The sequence below is a fragment of the Podarcis pityusensis genome (assembly GCF_964106645.2).
Source record: "Podarcis pityusensis genome assembly, chromosome: 11".
Lineage (NCBI taxonomy): Eukaryota > Metazoa > Chordata > Lepidosauria > Squamata > Lacertidae > Podarcis > Podarcis pityusensis.
This window is the reverse complement of record NC_138036.1, coordinates 33,607,833-33,626,267: the sequence shown is the minus strand read 5'-3', so window position 1 is coordinate 33,626,267 and position 18,435 is coordinate 33,607,833. Positions and strand designations below refer to the sequence as shown.

Genomic DNA, 18,435 nt, shown 5'->3' with positions numbered 1-18,435 from the left:
ACGGGGTAGGATATGGAACAGGAGGAAGGCGGGATAATGTAAAATCAGGTGGAAGTACTTGTGCTGCTTTGGTTCGCCAGAAGCAGCTTAGTCATGCTGGCCACATGACCCGGAAGCTGTCTGCGGACAAACACCTGCTCCCTCAGCCTATAGAGTGAGATGAGCGCCACAACCCCAGAGTCGTCTACGAATGGACCTAATGGTCCGCGGTACCTTTACCATTACCTCTACCTTCTGTGTACAAGATCTCTCATAGAAAGTGGTTCTACAAAATTTCCAGCACTAACTTTTTTCTGCTCTGCACCACCACATCACAGCACACCATATACCAACGTTTGAGGAGCCAAGGTTCAGCCCAGTGTGTGTTTTACAAACAGATTCTTTCTCAAAATATTTACTACTCTTTTGCCTACTTCTAACCTTAGCTTGTTTTCATTTCTTCAACTCTTTCCCCATTACTGCAGTTGCCTGAAGTACCTCTTCTAGAAATTGGTTATGCTCTTAGGTTGTAATTTAGGCCCATTAAGATCAACACTGTTGACTTCAGGTGGATATAGATTGCACTCTTAAAAAGAAGACACAGTCTGTTCACCCTTAAGAGAACATACAGATAGCTGAGAGATATTTTCCAAGGCCTTGCCTGTTCATAATTGAATTAGAGCATTCTGACTGGCGAATGCAGAAAAACCTGGCTAACATTTGAAAATTACCTCTAAAATGTTTTGTGTTGCTAGTGTTTTGAGATTCTGCGTTTCACTTTGTGCAAAATTTTCCACATGCAGGCTTCTCAAATTTTTCAGAAAGTGCTGTGCAGTTTTTTGAAAAGCAAGGCTTGGAATCCCAGTAAGTATAACAAACAACTATGTAGAGATGCGTATTGTTATTACTAGGTTCTATTCAACTAAATTTTACTCAGAAAGGACCCCCTGAAATTAATGGCTATGATTAATTTAGGGCATTCATTTCAATGGGTCTACTCTGAGTAAAGGCTAATTGAATACAACCCATTGAAATGTTATCCATGCTCTCCTTTTAGTTGAATTTTGTTTGTATTAAGGTTCTTTAATTCACAGGAGCAGACAGGACAAGGGTTTCAAACCCAGCAAAGCCTTTCACATTCTGTTCATGACAGTAATTCTTTGTATACCTCAAACTGCTTCTGAAACTGTTGGGTACAGCTTCTGATGTGGCACGTGAGAGCTGCTCTTGACAGAAAGTAAAGGTTCCAGTGGACTTTCATGATATGGGTCCTGTTGCAGTAGGACCTCACATTCCTGAATACCACATTCCTGATGTACCAGACCACGCTTTCTATTTTTCAGTTATTCCTTTTGAGTTTGTAGAAACTTCAAAAGCCTATGAATCAAATGTTTTCGAAATGGGAGTTCATAATTTGCAACTCCACACTTTTAGAGTAGAAACTGCAAAAGCCTATGAATCAAATGTTTTCGAAATGGGAGTTCATAATTTGCAACTCCACACTTTTAGAGGAAAGGTGATGAAATGCAAGTGAGAACAGAGCTCCTGTCCTCTTTTTAATTATTGAGTTTAGTTGCATAACTAGCTGCAATCGCTGAAATTTCTTATTGTATTGGAACTCTTTTTCTTGAGTCTTGGTGGCCTGGCTTCAGGATGCAAACAGCGCTCTGGAACGGACCCCGTTCGCATCCAGAGGTACCACTGTATTTTGTTGGAAGCCGCCCAGAGTGGCTGGGGAAACCCAGCCAGATGGGCAGGGTATAAATAAAAAATTATTATTATTATTATTATTATTATTGGCTCAATGGCCAGGCCAACAAGACTCAAGAAAAAGACAGAGAGCCCTGTTCTCATGTGCGTGATGTTATTTCGAGCGTCTGCGCATGCGTGAGCGGCAAAACCTGGAAGTAACGCGTTCCATTACTTCCGGGTCGCCGCGGAGCGCAACCCGAAAACCCTCAACCCGAAGCTACTTCAACCTGAGGTATGACTGTATTAAAATACAGCAGTCTGTCAAACATTAAAAGCTTCCCTAAACAAAGCAATATCTAACTAATTCTGACCACTGTAGTGGCCAGAAATTCAATTCTGATAATCATCAGGTGAAACCTCCAATTTGTTCATCCACAGATGTAACAGATTCTTTAAAAGTTGCTAGCAGTAAAGGGTGACAGGGGGCAAAACGGTATTGTTCTCCATCCTTTGGTACGCTACAGCATCAGTATCATGATTTGAAGGGTGTGTGAGATTATACACTTAAAATAATCCTAGAAATGATGAGTTGGAAGGGACCACAATTCCAATTAGTCCAACCCCCTGCTATGCAGGGAACTTTTGCCCATGACCCTGAGATTAAGAGTCTCATGCTCTACCAACTGAGCTCTCTCTCTCTTATGTATGAAACACACAAGCGGAACCTTCAACAAAAATATTGCATTGGAGAGAGTTCCTATTCGGAATACAAGCCTTGCCCTCCTACAGGGTATTCCGTACCACTCCCTCTTCCATTCCACTCTGTTCCCATGCTAAGCCCTCAGCAATCATGTTTTTTGTGTTCTTCCCCTGCCCAAGTGCACACAGATTTTTGGGGTACTTTTGTAAACCTGGGGTTTTCCCCAAACTTTCTTCTGTTACCTCTCTCTTCTGGGTGTGATTCATCATGTTGCCTATATAAGTATCCACAAATGGAGAAAGAGTTTTCAATTAGTATATAGCAAGAGTGGGCAACTGGATCTGATGGACAGGCTAGTGCCACCCCACCCCAAACACCCATCAATCATCGAATGTCAGGTGACCTATTTTATCTACAGTGTGGCTTGCAAAACACTATATACAGCAAAACACAATGCAAACCTACTTTTAGCCCAGTTGCATCTTTCCCTGTATCTCATATGAGGTTATGTGTAGGTATGGTTTGGTCAAAAAGGCCTGACAGGACAAATTGGAATATCTGGCAGAGGTTCCTTACTACTGATACATTGATGTTGACACACAGAGATGCACACATGTACCTGCTATTCATCTCCTGTAAAAAACAATGAACAACCCATTATTGGGCAGCAAGTACCATAGGAACTTTGGCATAAATGACTTGATATCTCAGAAGACACTTTTTTACTATTACAGTCATACCTCTTGTTACGTTTACTTCAGGTTGAGTGTTTTCAGGTTGCGTCCTGCGGCGACCCGGAAGTACCAGAAAGGGTTACTTGCTGGTTTTGCTGCTCACGCATGTGCAGAAGCGGTGAATCGTGGGATGCGCAGACACGGGTTGCGTTCTGCTAATGTTGCGAACGGGCCTCTGGAACGGATCCCGTTCACAACCAGAGGCATCACTGTATGCATCCTGCAAGAGTAGATTGGTTTAATATTTCTGATTTTCAGTAATAAGTTTATTTCTTAACAGTTGGAAGGGAAATAATGGCTTTTGTTTGCTTTTTTGTTTTCCTTTGTCATGTTATGTAAGAGCAAAATATATACCATGTCCTTAAAATGTTGGAAAAGTTGACAATTGTTTCCCCTTTTCCCTTTTTTCTTAGGGGTCCTGTTTCTAAACTAACCTTCAAATTCTTCTTGGCTATCCTTTGTTCGTTTATTGGTGCTTTTTTGACATTCCCTGGATTGAGATTGGCTCAGATGCATCTGGATGCTTTGAGTTTATCAACTGAAAAAATCACCCAGTAAGCCACGTCATGTAGAGCTTTGCTTAAATCTGCCAGTAGTAATATTTGGGCAGCACTTTTTCTTTTTTCCTCAGCTAAAATACCAATTCATAACCAGTTTTCAGTGTACAATAAAAGTCAAGGAAGGGCTGGAAAAGTCAATGAAAGTTGTAGCAATTGTTCTGCATGCAGAAGGTTTCAGATTTAGTCCCATGCATCTCCATGCAGAGCTTGAAAAGATTCCTTTTTGAAACTCGGAAGAGCCGCTAAATTTGGTGTAGAAAGTATGTGTCAGGGGTTCAGGAGCAGAGGCACAGGAAAGGGAGGAAATAGAGAGCGAGGGGGAGGAGTCCGAAGGAAATGTTAGCGATGACAGCGGTCCGAGGTCTCTGAGTCTTTCCAGCGAATCGGAAGATTCACAGAAAGGGGCTCCCATGGTCAGAGCAAGGGGGGTGCCGAGGGGGACACCCCAGGAAGAAGGGGCCAGAGGGGACTCAGAGAGCAGCAGTTGGAAATCAGGACCAGCGTCCACACCAGAGTGCAGTAGGGGGGAGGAGTCCCAGGCATCGGGATCAGGCGGCGCACTGCCAGTGGGAGGACATGAGTCAGGATTGGCCACGCCTCCATCGGGGAGCGAGGAAACGGTCGAGAGGAAGGTTGAAGGCTGGGCGCGCGCGCCAAGTTCAAATGTACAGGAGGGCGGTGCAGTTGGCAGCCCGGATAGGGAGCCAGGTCCCAAAGCCCGCCGAAAAGACGGGGAGGAGTCAGAGGGGTCAACGTCAGCGTCAGAAGAATCCAGGAAGGAAGGGACCCCGGGGGGTAGCAGGACCCAGAGGAGAAAGGAGAGACGGAAGAGGTGGAGTAAGGCTAGAATCTTAAACTGGTGTACAGGGGGCGGAGACTCAGATGGAGCTTCGCCGATCTAACCATGAGACGTAGAGTTGCACGCAGCAGCTTGAGAATGGAAACTGTAACTCAATAAAGACTTTTGTTTAATGATCGCTGGCTAGCGTGATCCTCTGTGAGCTAGGATCTGGAAGCAGCTCTGACAGTATGGATCTAATGGACCAATAATCTGACTCTGTATAAGGCAACTTCCTATTTTCCTAATGAGAATATGGCTAAACCACCTATTAAACATTTTAAAAGAAGAAAAGGCAGGGGTGAGGAGAGGAGGAAAACGAGACTTGTGTTCAGAAGTCTTAAAGGTGAATACCCGGAACAGTTGAATATCTGAATAGAGCACATTTATTCAGTGAGGAACCTGGCATAGTGGCCCGTGCTGTCTTAAGGCACAGCGGTGGCAGCTCCAAATTGTGTGTGATATCTGAGACCCCAGGAATGTTCAAGAATGCTGGACAGGAATAATAACATCATGGTTGCCTGTGCCTGTAAGCAACCTTGCTGCTGCATTCTGAACAAGCTGCGAATGATGGAGAAGCACTGTTGGAAACCCCTATAAGAGGATTAACAGACATTTAGTCCTGTGGCTAACCCAGAGATAGGTTGCAGTGGCGGGTCAGCCTGGGAAGTAGTTTAGGGACATTATGCCACTGTGAAGAATCCTCAGACGACTTGATCATTGGATATGCTCATAGAAAAGTCACGGGAAAAGATGATGCCCATAAATTATACTTGATCTGCTGCCTTCTGTTGGGCCCCATTCACAAGCAGAAAAACCCAAGGGAAAACATAAGTTTCATCCCAGCTACCTCTTTCTACTTGCATTGCCTTAGTGCTTTCAAATTGCAGAGATGTTGTTTGCTAACTAAACAGTTTATCTGTTTCAAAGTTTCCTTCTCTACTGTCTAATCAACAAATGTGCTACTTTAGAATAACAGTAACTGAATTATATTTTGGTTCATTAATAAATTTGGGAACCAGGTTTGGTGTGTGGATTAGGGGTGAAGCTGTGCATTCATTGGAATTCCCTACACATAGCTTGACTGTCAATGTAATAGACTGAAATATCTGTTTGGGAACCCCAAAGCCCAATGAGCCTGCCAGAGAGTGGGGGGCATTCCTGAGCACATAGCTAACTCATATTCAGTGCTATCGAGACTTTTTGAGTTTCACTGTTGCACTGTGCAACTGGATAGTGAATCTTACAATATAATCTAAATTGAAAATTTGGTAGTGGCAAGCAAGCTAGAGCCATTGTGGGTCTTCCTCCTGAAGAAATGATGATGATTTATTAAATTTATATACTGCCCTTCATCTGTAGATCTCAGGGCGGTTCACAACATAAAAATACAAGATCCCCCCCATATACAAAATTCATATTAAATACAAGAACAAAAGCAAACTAACAACCTCACCCAGGATTAAATACAGGAGCTCCAGCATTTTCAGTGACATTTTGAAAACCACCATCCTAGCAGATAAAACAAATGTATCAGAAGGGTTATGAGCTAGTTTGTATGTATTTTACTTTATTTTCAACACAGCAATTTGAAAATGCAGTTATTATGGTGCATTAATTTTGTTTCTCTATTTAACTTTCAGAACTCTGCTGCATATAAACTTCCTGGCACCCCTCCTGATGGTCTTATTGTGGGTAAAACCCATTACTAAGGACTATATAATGAATCCCCCATTGGGAAAAGAGAATGTGCCTTTGTAAGTTGTTCTTGAAAATCTACCTTGTAAAATGTTACCGTACATGTACCACTTTGTAGAGGGACATGGGTGATGCTGTGGTCTAAATCACTGAGCCTCTTGGGCTTGCTGATTGTAAGGTCGGCAGTTCAAATCTCTGTGACAAGGTGAGCTCCCATTGCTTTGTTACAGCTCCTGTCAACCTAGCAGTTCAAAAGCATACCAGCACAAGTAGGTAAATAGGTGCCACTGCGGCATGAAGGTAAACAGCATTTCCATGTGCTCTGGCACTTGTCACGGTGTCCAGAAGCCATTTAGTAATGCTGGGCACATGACCCGGAAAAGCTGTCTGCAGACAAATGCCATCTGCCTCAGCCTGAAAGCAGAGATAAGTGCTGCACTCCATAGTACACTTAACCGTCCAGGGCTCCTTTACTTTTATCTTTTTTACTTTCTAAACCATTATAGCTCTATTGAGTGGAAAGAGGACAACTTAACAATTGCCCCAGCTTTAATACTTGGAATTTTGTTCTTTTTTAGTACCAAGGAATATAACATATATTATGGTAGCTTGTTATTCATTCTCTTCTAATGGTTTAACTTTGATGGTAGTAACATAGAGAAAGGCGGCCACTGGAATCAAGAAAAGGCATTGGTTAATGTTATCAAACAGAACCTACTCCTTGGTCTACAGAGATCTCAACTATTAATACCACTATATTCCCTATATAACTGCAAAGGAGGCAGCTGCTTATGTAAATCACCAAGAAACTGTAATGCAAAGGATCTATTGATCTTTAGGCATTGGGGAGAAACTTCTGAAAGTTAGCTATAACCACTGCGTGCACAAAAATTGTTATATTTTAATATGCAATGTTCTTACACATCTGCTATGAATTCTTTGGTAAATACAGATGGCAAGGATCTATATTTGGTGCCTGTCCTCCTGGCTCCTTCAAGCAAATCTTGCTTTGCCACTTCATAAAAATGTTTATATTTAATTTCATAACTGTCACTGAGAGGTGGGGAGGAAGTGTTTAATAATAACTTAAGAACTTGCTTGTGAGCATAAATGGCACCATTTTATAGCTTGTCTAGCTCTCTGTAACAATGAAACGAGTTCTGGGCTTGGATAGGATTTTTTTTAGCATGAACAGCATACAGAACAATTTGGAAGATTTCTTGTAATTGCTTGACATTTAATAGAACTGTGGCATGAGATAGAATGAGAATGAGACTGCAATACAAAGCCCAAAGCAGTAAAAAGACCAAATATCCTGTCCAGTAAACTGCATAAATTAAAAAGTCAGTATTAATTATCTTCTGTTGCATCCCTCCCTGTAAAAATACACTGAACATATTTTTGTCCTTCTCTTTGACAAGGGAAAAGAAAGACAAATGTGTCAAGACTCATTTATTTACTTGAGTACATAATGCACCCAGTATCTAAAAATCTCTGAGATAGGAATGCTAACTATAAAGTAGTAATAATAAGAGATTTTCTACACTCCCTCTCCTAAAGGCTTGTGACCATCAACATCTCTGTATATTCCATTGACATTTGAATGTTTTCACTCTGTAGTGGAATTGTTTCTTTCAGCACTCCAGCAGCCTTGTACAAAATGGAAAATATGTGCTTGGTACAGTGTAGGATGTCCTTTGGAAAATCACTGCATTCCTTTTTCTCTAATCTACAGAATGTCAGAAGCAACATTTGATACTCTCAGGTTGTGGATTATAATTCTCCTGTGTGCTTTGAGGTTAGCCATGATGCGTAGTCATCTCCAAGCCTATCTTAATTTAGCACAGAAATGTGTGGATCAAATGAAAAAGGAAGTTGGCAGAATAAGTACAGTTGAACTACAGAAAATGGTAAGCCTGCCTGAAAGAATAATAGTGTGTATAAAACAAATGAAGTAACTAATGATATATTTAGACTCATGATATATTATATATATTTAAATTCATGAGTACAGTACTGTCCCATCTTGTATTTATAGTCAACCTGAAATGTTATCTGGAATCATGGTACTGTGACTTTAGGGACATTTAAACCTAATATTTTCTGGCAATAATTACTTCTTGCTTTTCATTAGTTCTGAAGGTTATTACTGCAATTCTAATGGTTAGTTGATAGAGCAATTCATGACATTGTAGGAGGGAAACAGTGGTTATCAATGAAAACGGCTGTTTTGATTGAAGGCTAAAAGACAATGAAAGTTGCAATCAGCAGATCTATGTTTTTTGCCTTGGAGAAATAGTTTAGTGCTATGGTAGTGGGAGTCCCTTTGATTATCAAGGGGTAATACTACTTTAACCAGACGAGTACCTGAATGGTAAATCTAATCCTAATGTAAACTATATACTTGCTTTTAGGGAGTGTTTAGGACAGAAATAGCAAACAGATTTCAAAGGGATCACTATTAAAATTGCATGGGTTTTCAGATTGTTCTGTTCAGTGTTGTGATTTAGTCTTTTACTCTATTTTGATACTATGTATGCGTTAGATTTCAGCTTGTGATTTTGTTACTGCATTCTTTCTTGTAAACTGTTCAGAAGGTTTTTCTGTTAAGTGATAGATAAATTGTACAAAATAAACTGCTTCTAGACTATTTGATAATACCAACAACTGTGCTTAATTGCTTGCTATGTGATAGTCATACTGCATTGGCTTGTGCACTGAGTTACTCAATATTTTTGTTAACTTAGGTGGCCAGAGTGTTTTATTACCTTTGTATAATTGCACTTCAGTATGTGGCGCCTCTGGTTATGCTGCTTCACATGACTCTGCTGCTGAAAACTTTAGGTAAGATGTATCCAATAGAGAAAAGAATCTGCTAAGTAATGCTGTTTTCTAAAATGGTATTATTTTGTTAAGTATTCTGGGAAGAAATGGCAAACCAAGATGTTGAGGCACAACTGCTTGACAAGCATTCCTGCATGCTTCTGTGTACGTAGCTCTTATCTCTGTTGCAAATCCAGGAATAACTGGCAGGATGTGCATATATAAGACAGCTTGCAATTAGGGCAGTTCTTCCTCAACAACAGCTGAAGAACTGAATGTATCAGTGATTTTGCATAAAACTGTAAGGTAAAGGTAAAGGTACCCCTACCCGTATGGGCCAGTCTTGACAGACTCTAGGGTTGTGCGCTCATCTCACTCTATAGGCCGGGAGCCAGCACTGTCCGCAGACACTTCTGGGTCACGTGGCCAGCGTGGCAAGCTGCATCTGGCGAGCCAGTGCAGCACACGGAACGCCGTTTACCTTCCCCGCTGGTAAGCGGTCCCTATTTATCTACTTGCACCCGGAGGTGCTTTCGAACTGCTAGGTTGGCAGGCGCTGGGACTGAACGACGGGAGCGCACCCCGCCGCGGGGATTCAAACCGCCGAGCATGCGATCGGCAAGTCCTAGGCACTGAGGCTTTTACCCACAGCGCCACCCACGTCCCATATGCATAAAACTGTAGAATAGTTATATTTTTGTGAAGGGCACACATGTATTTGTGCTTTCTGTCCATGAGATTCAAAATGCGTTTGTTGGGCATAACATATTACACTTCCACTGCCTCCCACCAATAAGTGCTGTTCTTGCTAGAAGGTATAAATCAGTTCTTAGAGACACAAAGTTTGTTCAATACAAAATAATTTTCATTGGGAACTAGAGTTGGGAATAAGGTGAGCAGATGTTTTGGTCATTACTTGTAAAACTGTAGGACAGAGAAGCAGCATTTCTTTATTAGTCTTCTCTCTGTTATTTATTTATTTTTTTAAAAAAAACTTTTACGTCACTATTCATAAAAAAAATCAGAGTGGTTTATAATAATAGTATATAAAACCACACAGTAAAAACTGTACTAAAAAGTTAAAATCAGAAATCAGTTAACTATTGTGGAATTCTTAATTTCCTGAATAGAAAGGTTTTCAGCAGGCATTTAAAAGTTGAAACAGAAGGCGCCTCTATTGGTAGAGTGTCGCACAATAATGAGTTGATGACACTAAAGGCTTGGTTTCTTGTCAAATGAGCCTTTCCAGCTCAAGGAACAACCAACAACATTTCTGCGGACGATCTCAGTGATTGAGCTGGGATATAGGGGTTTAGGCAGTTCTCTTGAGGTACCTTGGACCTAAGTTGTTCAGGGTTTTATAAATTAATACAAGGACCTTGAACGTGGCTTCATATTAGATGGGTAGCTAGTGCAGAGGTTTTCCCCTTCCCAAGTCATGTATTCTTAATTTCTGAATCGGTGAATGCTGTCCTAAACTTAATTTTATATTTCCAAGCTCAGGCTTTGCACACTAAAAACAAGAAGAAAGTATAACTTGTGATTTTGGAGCTTGCACATTTGACTTCAGGGGAGATGTGCAAATTCCTGTTTCATCTGTTGCTGAGAGCACGAAAAAAGGAAATTAAGTTTGTATTGAGCAAAGCTGCTTTGTGCATCTTGGGATTCAGGTGGCTTCCATTTTATTACCTTCTAGAAACTGCTTCAGCTCTTTACACCGTGAGCACTAGTCATATCCTTGCTTATGGACATATAATTAAAAATGATCAGAGAGACTATAACCCTTAACATCTGTCTTACTTTCCTCCTGTAGGTAACTATTCCTGGGGCATTTATCCAGAAGCTACTTCAGATTTACCAGTGGAGAGCAGTCCACTGAGCAATTCAGTAAACTCTGAATCTTCATCTGATGATGGAAAGGTGAAGGTAACTGTAATACAGCTAACAATGGCACTGGCTAGCCTGAAGAACATTTTCACTCCACTTTTATTCAGAGGACTTCTGTCCTTTCTCACTTGGTGGATTGCTGCTTGTCTCTTTTCCACAAGCCTTTTTGGGCTGTTCTATCATCAATACCTAACAGTGGCATGACCTAACAAGTTCAAAGCTAGGAAGCCCATGTGCCCAAAGGAGACTGAAGAAAAAATGGAAGAAATAACACGACAAAGTCTTTTTCATAAATGCTTTCTCCATGTTCCGGGCAATTGTTGGGTAATGTTGGAAATCGCAAACGAGTTTGTAACTTTGTTACCTAAAGTTGTAGGTAACTGCTGAATTGTTTTTGGACTGCTTTGAAATATGTCGGAAGTACCTTCTGTTTTGGTGAACTTCGTGCTGCCCTGAAAACACTGTGTTATTCAGTCATTGATTGGCTGATCTTAGTGGTGTTAAGGTACTAGGGTTAATAGTCACTGCATAGAAAATGGAACGTTCAACTGAGCCATATAAGGGGGTTGGAGAAGTTATCCTGTTGGCAAAAACATGGGTGACTTTTCTACTGAAGAGCAACGTCATCCAACAGGACAAAGAAATACTGTATATTACAGTAAAGGAAGCTGTTTCAAAAGAGTTTATTGTAAATAAAATGCATGGACTCAGCAAGCATTTGTGCTAAAGGACTTGTTTACATATTACAGTAAGGGTATTGTATTGCAATATTGTGTCACTTGGTTACTTAATGTATGAATGTTCAGGAGTGTGCAGTTGTCAGACTTTAAAAGCATTTCACTCTTTGAGCACTCACATACTTGAAACGCATCTTTTAGTGGTTATAATGGAAGAGCAGTAAGTCATAAGACTGCGAGACTACGTGTACCTCACTCCTGCACATTCATGTATTAGAACTATGCAAAGTGGTATAATATGCTGAGGCTTCCACAGCATATGTGAGGCACTGTATCCTATAATGTAATGTGTCAGGAAGTCCTAAAGAATTTTCATATTGTAAAAGTAAATATATTGTTTCAGTCTTAATAGTCTTTTAAAAAATAATAAATGGCCATATGACTCCTTAGACGTATTGGTGCTAATATTTATCCACTTAGATCCATTTGGGTTTTACTGTTCTGAAATTAAGACAGATTTCATTGGATTCACAAGAAAGGTTGACACTAATCAAAGTCTCCTAAACTTATTTTACTATGTGTGTATAGTTAATAGATCACAATAGGTGAAAATATTGAAATTTCCCTATGAGTGTGTACTGCAGGACAGACAAGCTTGGGAGAATTAATAAGGGTTATGCTGTGAAAAGATTCGTCAATGCCTTTAATTATAAGTAATCATAGCTGCAATGTCAATGAAAGCACTGTAGTTCAGGAGTAGCCAGTGAGATGCTCTCCAGATATTATTAGACTCCATCTCCCGTCAGCCCTAGCAGCATGGCCAGTGATCAGGGACTATGGGAGTTAGGAGTCCCAACAACATATTGAGGATACCGAGTTGGTTACCCTCTGCTCTAGAATTGTATCAGATTTTGTAATTTTCAGTGAGCCACCTGCCCTGCCTGGCTGTTACAATCTTGTTATAATGGACGCAGATTCTAGATGGTTCCAGCGTACGTTGCACTGTTGTGGCCACCTTTTTGCTATGGCACATATAATACTGTATAGCAGTAGCTGCTGTCACCAGACTATTAGCACCCTAGAATATGGTACCAAGTGCAATATGCAGAGTTAGCTCATGACAGCACCATTGATCACTGTATCACACTCGTGCAGTAATTGCTATGCCCCGTCCTAAGTGTTCAACTGTCGCAGTAGCTGTTGGGACTATGTTAAGAAACTTTGCTAACCCAGGTGAAGAAACTCCAGCTAAAGCTTTTCATTTACTTGTCTGTATATTCTATGTCGGTTGACAATGTTCAGTTGGAAAGATAGAAACAGCAGTTGTTTGTAAAACTGATTTTTCTAGCATTTTGCTTGTTTTTGTTTCAGGAACTGAACTGGGCATTCATATAGATAAGGTGGAAGGATTTCTTACTGTAGCATGAGAAACAGCAATTCACAATAATCTTAACAGTTCCCTCTACTAGTGTAAACTTGAAAATGGGAACTTCTAGACAATTTGCCTTAGATGCTTCTGCCTAACCAAAAAGGCAGTATTTCCCAAATGCCAGGCTCACCTTCTAAACTGATTGTCTCTTCACTGTACCGCTTTTATTGGACCTTAAACTTAATTCATTATACAAGCCTTGGTTCTCTCTGTGCGTGTGCGCATAGACACAGCACATAGAAACCTGAGAATTGCCTTGTGGCATCAAACTTGTCATCCACATGCCCCCAAGAGGTTCACAATTAAGGCATGATGGAGACACCTGTCCCTTGTTGGTTGATCACATAATATGGAGGTTTCATTTCTCTGCCTTAGCTTCTACACACTTTTGCTTTTCTACTTCAGCTCCAGCCTGTTGTAACTTGGCCTGGAATGTCAGGGACTTGTAACATTACACCATTTGAGAAGAGTACTTAGTTAAGGCCTAAAACGGTACATTGTCACCTTCACTGCTGGTGTTTATGCACTTTATTCAGACAGAGAATGCTGTTAGGATTATAAATACTGTATCTCAAAGGTGATTATGCTGGTGTAGAGTAGTTAAAAGAATGAGTCCAACTGGTGGCTTATTGACCATAACAGAGTCACACCCTGACCTAAAGGGAGCCATACCAGTAGTTTCATCACTTGTACTTAAAAGAGAGAGAGAGAGAGAAGAGAAAGATGAATGTCTACCATCAAAAATTGGAATTCATTCCCATTAGCAGGGTGCATTTAAAGGATTGCAGGTCTGAAAACACCAAAGCTTAAGATTAAGAACCACAGAAAGAACTGTACAGAACAACGGTGAATGGTAGTAAAACTGATTTAAAAATCTCTTGTACATCTCATTCTGCTAGTAATTATAAACCTGACCAGCTTTTTATAGGTAGGCAAGGTATTTGTGTAAAGTACTCAAGTGTTTCATTCATAGACCTGGCTTGCATGTAATGCTTTGACAAACAATGACTTAGTGGAAATGTGCGGGTTCCTGGAGACAAGATTCTGACTGCTTTTCTCCTCCGGTCCTGGTGCTTCCATTTTGCTGTGAACTAAAACATAGTTTGGCTTAGCGTCACATCCAAATCCAGGCTTGTGGTTTAACACAAGATGTAGCCGAGTTTTATTCTGTGGTATAACATTCATTATTTGTCTGGAGGAGATAAACCACTAGCCCAGGTTCATATGTAATGCTAAACCCTAACTATGGCTTAGCTCACAGCCGCAGGACTGGAAGAGGAGCAAAATGGGTGCATCCTTCTCTCCAGGATCCCACACATTTGCTTGTTCTCACTAAGACTTGAAACCTTTTTATGAAGTGCCCTGGCAGGCTAACACTTTGTCAGTGATGCTGTGTAGACTCTGTGTTACTAGAATACCGTGTTACTAGAATACTTCCCTTTGACTCTTTGTATGAAAAGTGCACGTGTACGTAAGCTTTGCACAACTCACATCTGAACATTGCAAAGGCAATGTTTATTTGTTTAAGGAGAAGGAAAAAATCAGAATCCAAACAGTTGTTCTGTTCTGAAGTGTGGTATCCAGCCTGAGGGCTTAAAACAAAAAAATTAACGCAGTTTAGTTAGTTTAAATGATAGTAGGGCTTTATGGAATTCTGAAGGAAGCAATTTTTTAAAAATAATGGCTTGGATCCTAACACAAGCAAGTGAAAAGCTACAATCACACAATGGAGCTTTCTTATCTCTCACCCCCACTGCAACCACTTGTGCCTGAAAAGCCACTTTTGAGGCACAAGATCCTCAAATATCATGGTACAGGAGACTGCAGCAATAGAAATGGAGGGATATCACTTTGGCTTGCACAGCTGCACTTTTGGATCCAAATCATTATATCAAACTTGGCCTGAAAAATATTGGTGTCCTGTGATGGCTTCTACAGCATTGACCATCCTTCTGAAAAACAGCTGTGACTAAATAAATAAAATATCTAGGTTACAGTGGTGCTGATATGGTTCACCCAGAGAATGTTGTTTTTCTGCACATAAATGTACTCATCAAGTGATTTCACCATGCAACTTGCCTGCATATCAGAGCTTTCGCACTCAGGTTTCATAGAGAGGGGGTAGCTCTGTGTATGTGAAGGAATGTGCACCAGTGCCTTGATCAAAGTGAATGGGACACCTTGCTTGCATAGGATTTCCACATGCTGATTGGAGCATACTGAGCGATCTCGTGCCCATTTGTGCTATTGCACTTCCGATATGTATATGTGAGCTGGAGAACATGAAGCATGGAAAAAAGATTGCGAAGGAAGGAAACAGTATGGAGAAAAGCATTGTAATAATTGGGGTTATCAACAGTGGCTGAAACCCAGGTCTGTCTTGATAAAAATACATAAAAATTGGATTTATACTTTTAAAAAATGCAGGTTCAAAAATAATCTATGTTTAAAGGTATAGATCTTTCATTTGCTTGAATCTCTGGTGTGACACACTATATAAATAACCCTTTCCGTGCAGTTGATGCCTTTAGGTTGTCTTTAAATGCTTGTTAAGCTATGATACTTCACAACAATTTCAAGTAGAATTAGAACTGGCAACTTTTCTGGCTTTTAACAGGTGCATCTATTTCTTCATCACTGTACCACCATGTTTGCAGAAACTTCACCAGCTGAATTTCTCCTTGTCATATAATTTGTTTAAACATAAGAGCTTGCTGGGGGAGAGGTGGATGTTGGCAACAGTGAAATACAGAATTAATCTTTCATTGCTTCATGATACTACTATACTTTTGCCTGTGACTAAGCTTGCAAGGCAGATTAACTTCATTTTCTAAAAATGTTGGGGGTAGCATAAAATTATACACCTGAGATCATTAGAAACCAGTGTCTTTTTAAAAAAACTTTCTTTTTTAGTAAAATGCAGAACCTATAGAAAAGATACTTTAAATTTTTCAGTACCGTAGAGCAAGAACTATCTAGTCCTTACAAGAAACCCATTACTTAAGCATCCCTGACCATCCAGCTTGTTTAAAATGCTCTAAGGAAGAAGAATCTATTGCCTTACGAGGCAATGTGTTCTGCTTTTGAACACTGTTAAGTTTCTCGTGATGTTTCACCTAAACCTTTTTTCTTGCAACTTGAACCCATTGGTTTGAATTCTACCCTCTCGAGCACTAGAAAACAGATTTGATCCATCTGTGTGTCGGATAATGTCATCTTTGACATCCTTGCTGTGTGATCTCTTTAGAAGTGGGTGGTAAATTGGAACATTGTAGCAATGATAAGATAGACATTTAAGGCAGGAGTCACCTAACTTTGTCAGTGGAAGCCCTGAACAAGGACTTCTGTTTGCAGAATGGAGTTTCCCCCCTCCTTCCTCACACCCCCAGAACAGCGGACAAGGGGAAGAGAAGGATGATCCTTTAATTTGGCAAGCTGCAATTTGGCAAGTTGCAATGTGCAAGCTGCAAGCTGCAATGTGCAGATGAAATGTTCATCATAGTGTGATATCAACTTAATACTGTATGGTTTCAACTTAATCTTGATCCAATGCAAACACATCTGAATGGCAGAAAACTTTCTTAGAAGCCTTTCTGGGCTGTTGTGTGATAAAACCAAAAAGTAATATGAGAATTAACTTTTTGTTCACAGGTAAGAGAATACAAATTGCACACATAAACCAATAGACTGGATAATCACTAATTTTAAGTCCAGCTTTAAGTCCTAAATACAGTAACTGGAAGAAAGTCTCTCAGTGTTACTTGAAAGTAATCATGTTTAAGTCTTCAGCTTCTTATAACCAACAGACATCTCTATCTTCTTGGCTAACTGTTATTTTCTCAAAACCCACACACAGCTGGAGAATTCAGATGAGAAATGAGCTTCCCAATTTATTTATTTATTCATTTATATAAAAAACATTTTTAGTGGATCAGTCTACAAATCAAAGTGCAGTGTTTGTAACTGGAACTCCATAAAATTAAGATTGTACTGAAGGAAGCCCCCCCCCCCTTCAAGGGAAAAAAAGTCTCTTCTATACTTTGTCCATCTCTCATTGCCCAATGCAGTTTGTGTAATATTCCAGTATCCATAGGGTAGGCTATACTTCAAAACCAGCAGCAAGTAAGAAGGTATATGCAAAAGGTGGGGGCCAGGAGACCTCTTCTATAACCTACAAATTTTTACACCATGTGTAAAGAAATCGTATTGCTTATTGCTATATTTTATGCCTGCAAATAAAAGCAATATATTAATCTGCTTTATATTTTTGCATGTCAGGCAGCACTTTACTAATAATGGTGGGAAAGGATAAGAGGTAGTTGTAATAAGGCTTGTAAACTGCTCTGTGCTCTGCAAGTGCTATAGAAATTATATCCCATTCAGTGTGTGTTGATACCAATGTAGTAAACACTGTGGCTCAAGATTTGCTTTTTGTATAATTCGTCAAAATATTCTAGGAGGAGCTGGATTCTACAGTCTTCTCTGAAATGGGTTGCTGGCTAAGCACCAGCCATACTGGATTTATATGAATGTTAATGCCTACTGTGGATAGCAGTAATTGCATCAATAAGTTTGCCTCTGCAAGCTATCACTTCAGCTGGTGGGAAGCAATATCAATTACGCTGAATTTACTAGGCAATAGAATGTTCTTAGTACTGTAATGTTAATGTTCACTGTAACTTGACCATTTAACCTGTTCGTTTGTTCATACCATACACGTGGACTGTTACTGTATCTGTTCCTACTGAATTGCCCAGATCAGAAAAAGGCAATTTATTCAAACCAAAGATCAATAAATATGTTGTGGTGTTGACTTCTTTTGTACATGTAGAATGGATACACCTGCTTGGATAGTACCATTATTTGATTTGTCCTGTTTCAAAGCCCTTCTAAATATATTTTATGCACAATGAATATTTACGGACCAAATCCTTAACTAAAGGCATTGCTGTTTCACAGAAATTTTCTCAACATAATCATTTGCTTGGCATCCTGAGATCAATTGTCGTTGTTGTGCTTTTTATTTCTTTGGAGACTGGCAAAATAATGCTTAAAGAGGGAGTTGGGAACTTAGGAAAAGGACCCAAAAGTGCAACGGAGTCCACAGAGGAGGTATAGGAAACCTTGTTAGAGTTGTGTGTTATCAATATGTTCCCATGCTTTTCCCACTTCCTTATTTTTCCAACTTCATGGTACTACACTTTGTGGAATTTGAAAGGAACCATATTCCTTTGAGGGTCGTTGGGGGGGGGGTGTTGGTAAAGTAGTCTGCCTATACCTTTGAGATATTCAGTTGTTTTTTTGTTTTCTTTAAAGACAGTATCAAGCTATTCCAGTGTATGAGAGTAGCTTTGCCATTTTTATGGACTCGGGGGGGGGGGGCAGGATTTGTCTCATGGATGAGGTGTGTGTATATAT

The 18,435-nt window shown here is 40.1% G+C and overlaps 1 protein-coding gene across 1 annotated transcript in view; it reads left to right on the top strand.

Annotated features, from left to right (window-relative positions):
• Positions 1 to 17,830, top strand: part of TMEM161B (transmembrane protein 161B) — a 33,249-nt gene extending 15,419 nt beyond the window's left edge. The window contains exons 7-12 of the mRNA XM_080972844.1: positions 783 to 843; positions 3,519 to 3,659; positions 6,147 to 6,260; positions 7,937 to 8,111; positions 8,949 to 9,045; positions 10,838 to 17,830. Of these exons, the coding sequence (XP_080828970.1) occupies positions 783 to 843; positions 3,519 to 3,659; positions 6,147 to 6,260; positions 7,937 to 8,111; positions 8,949 to 9,045; positions 10,838 to 11,115 (866 nt within the window). The 3' untranslated portion in view covers positions 11,116 to 17,830. The remainder of the gene's footprint in view (positions 1 to 782; positions 844 to 3,518; positions 3,660 to 6,146; positions 6,261 to 7,936; positions 8,112 to 8,948; positions 9,046 to 10,837) is intronic.
• Positions 17,831 to 18,435: the final 605 nt, after the last annotated feature.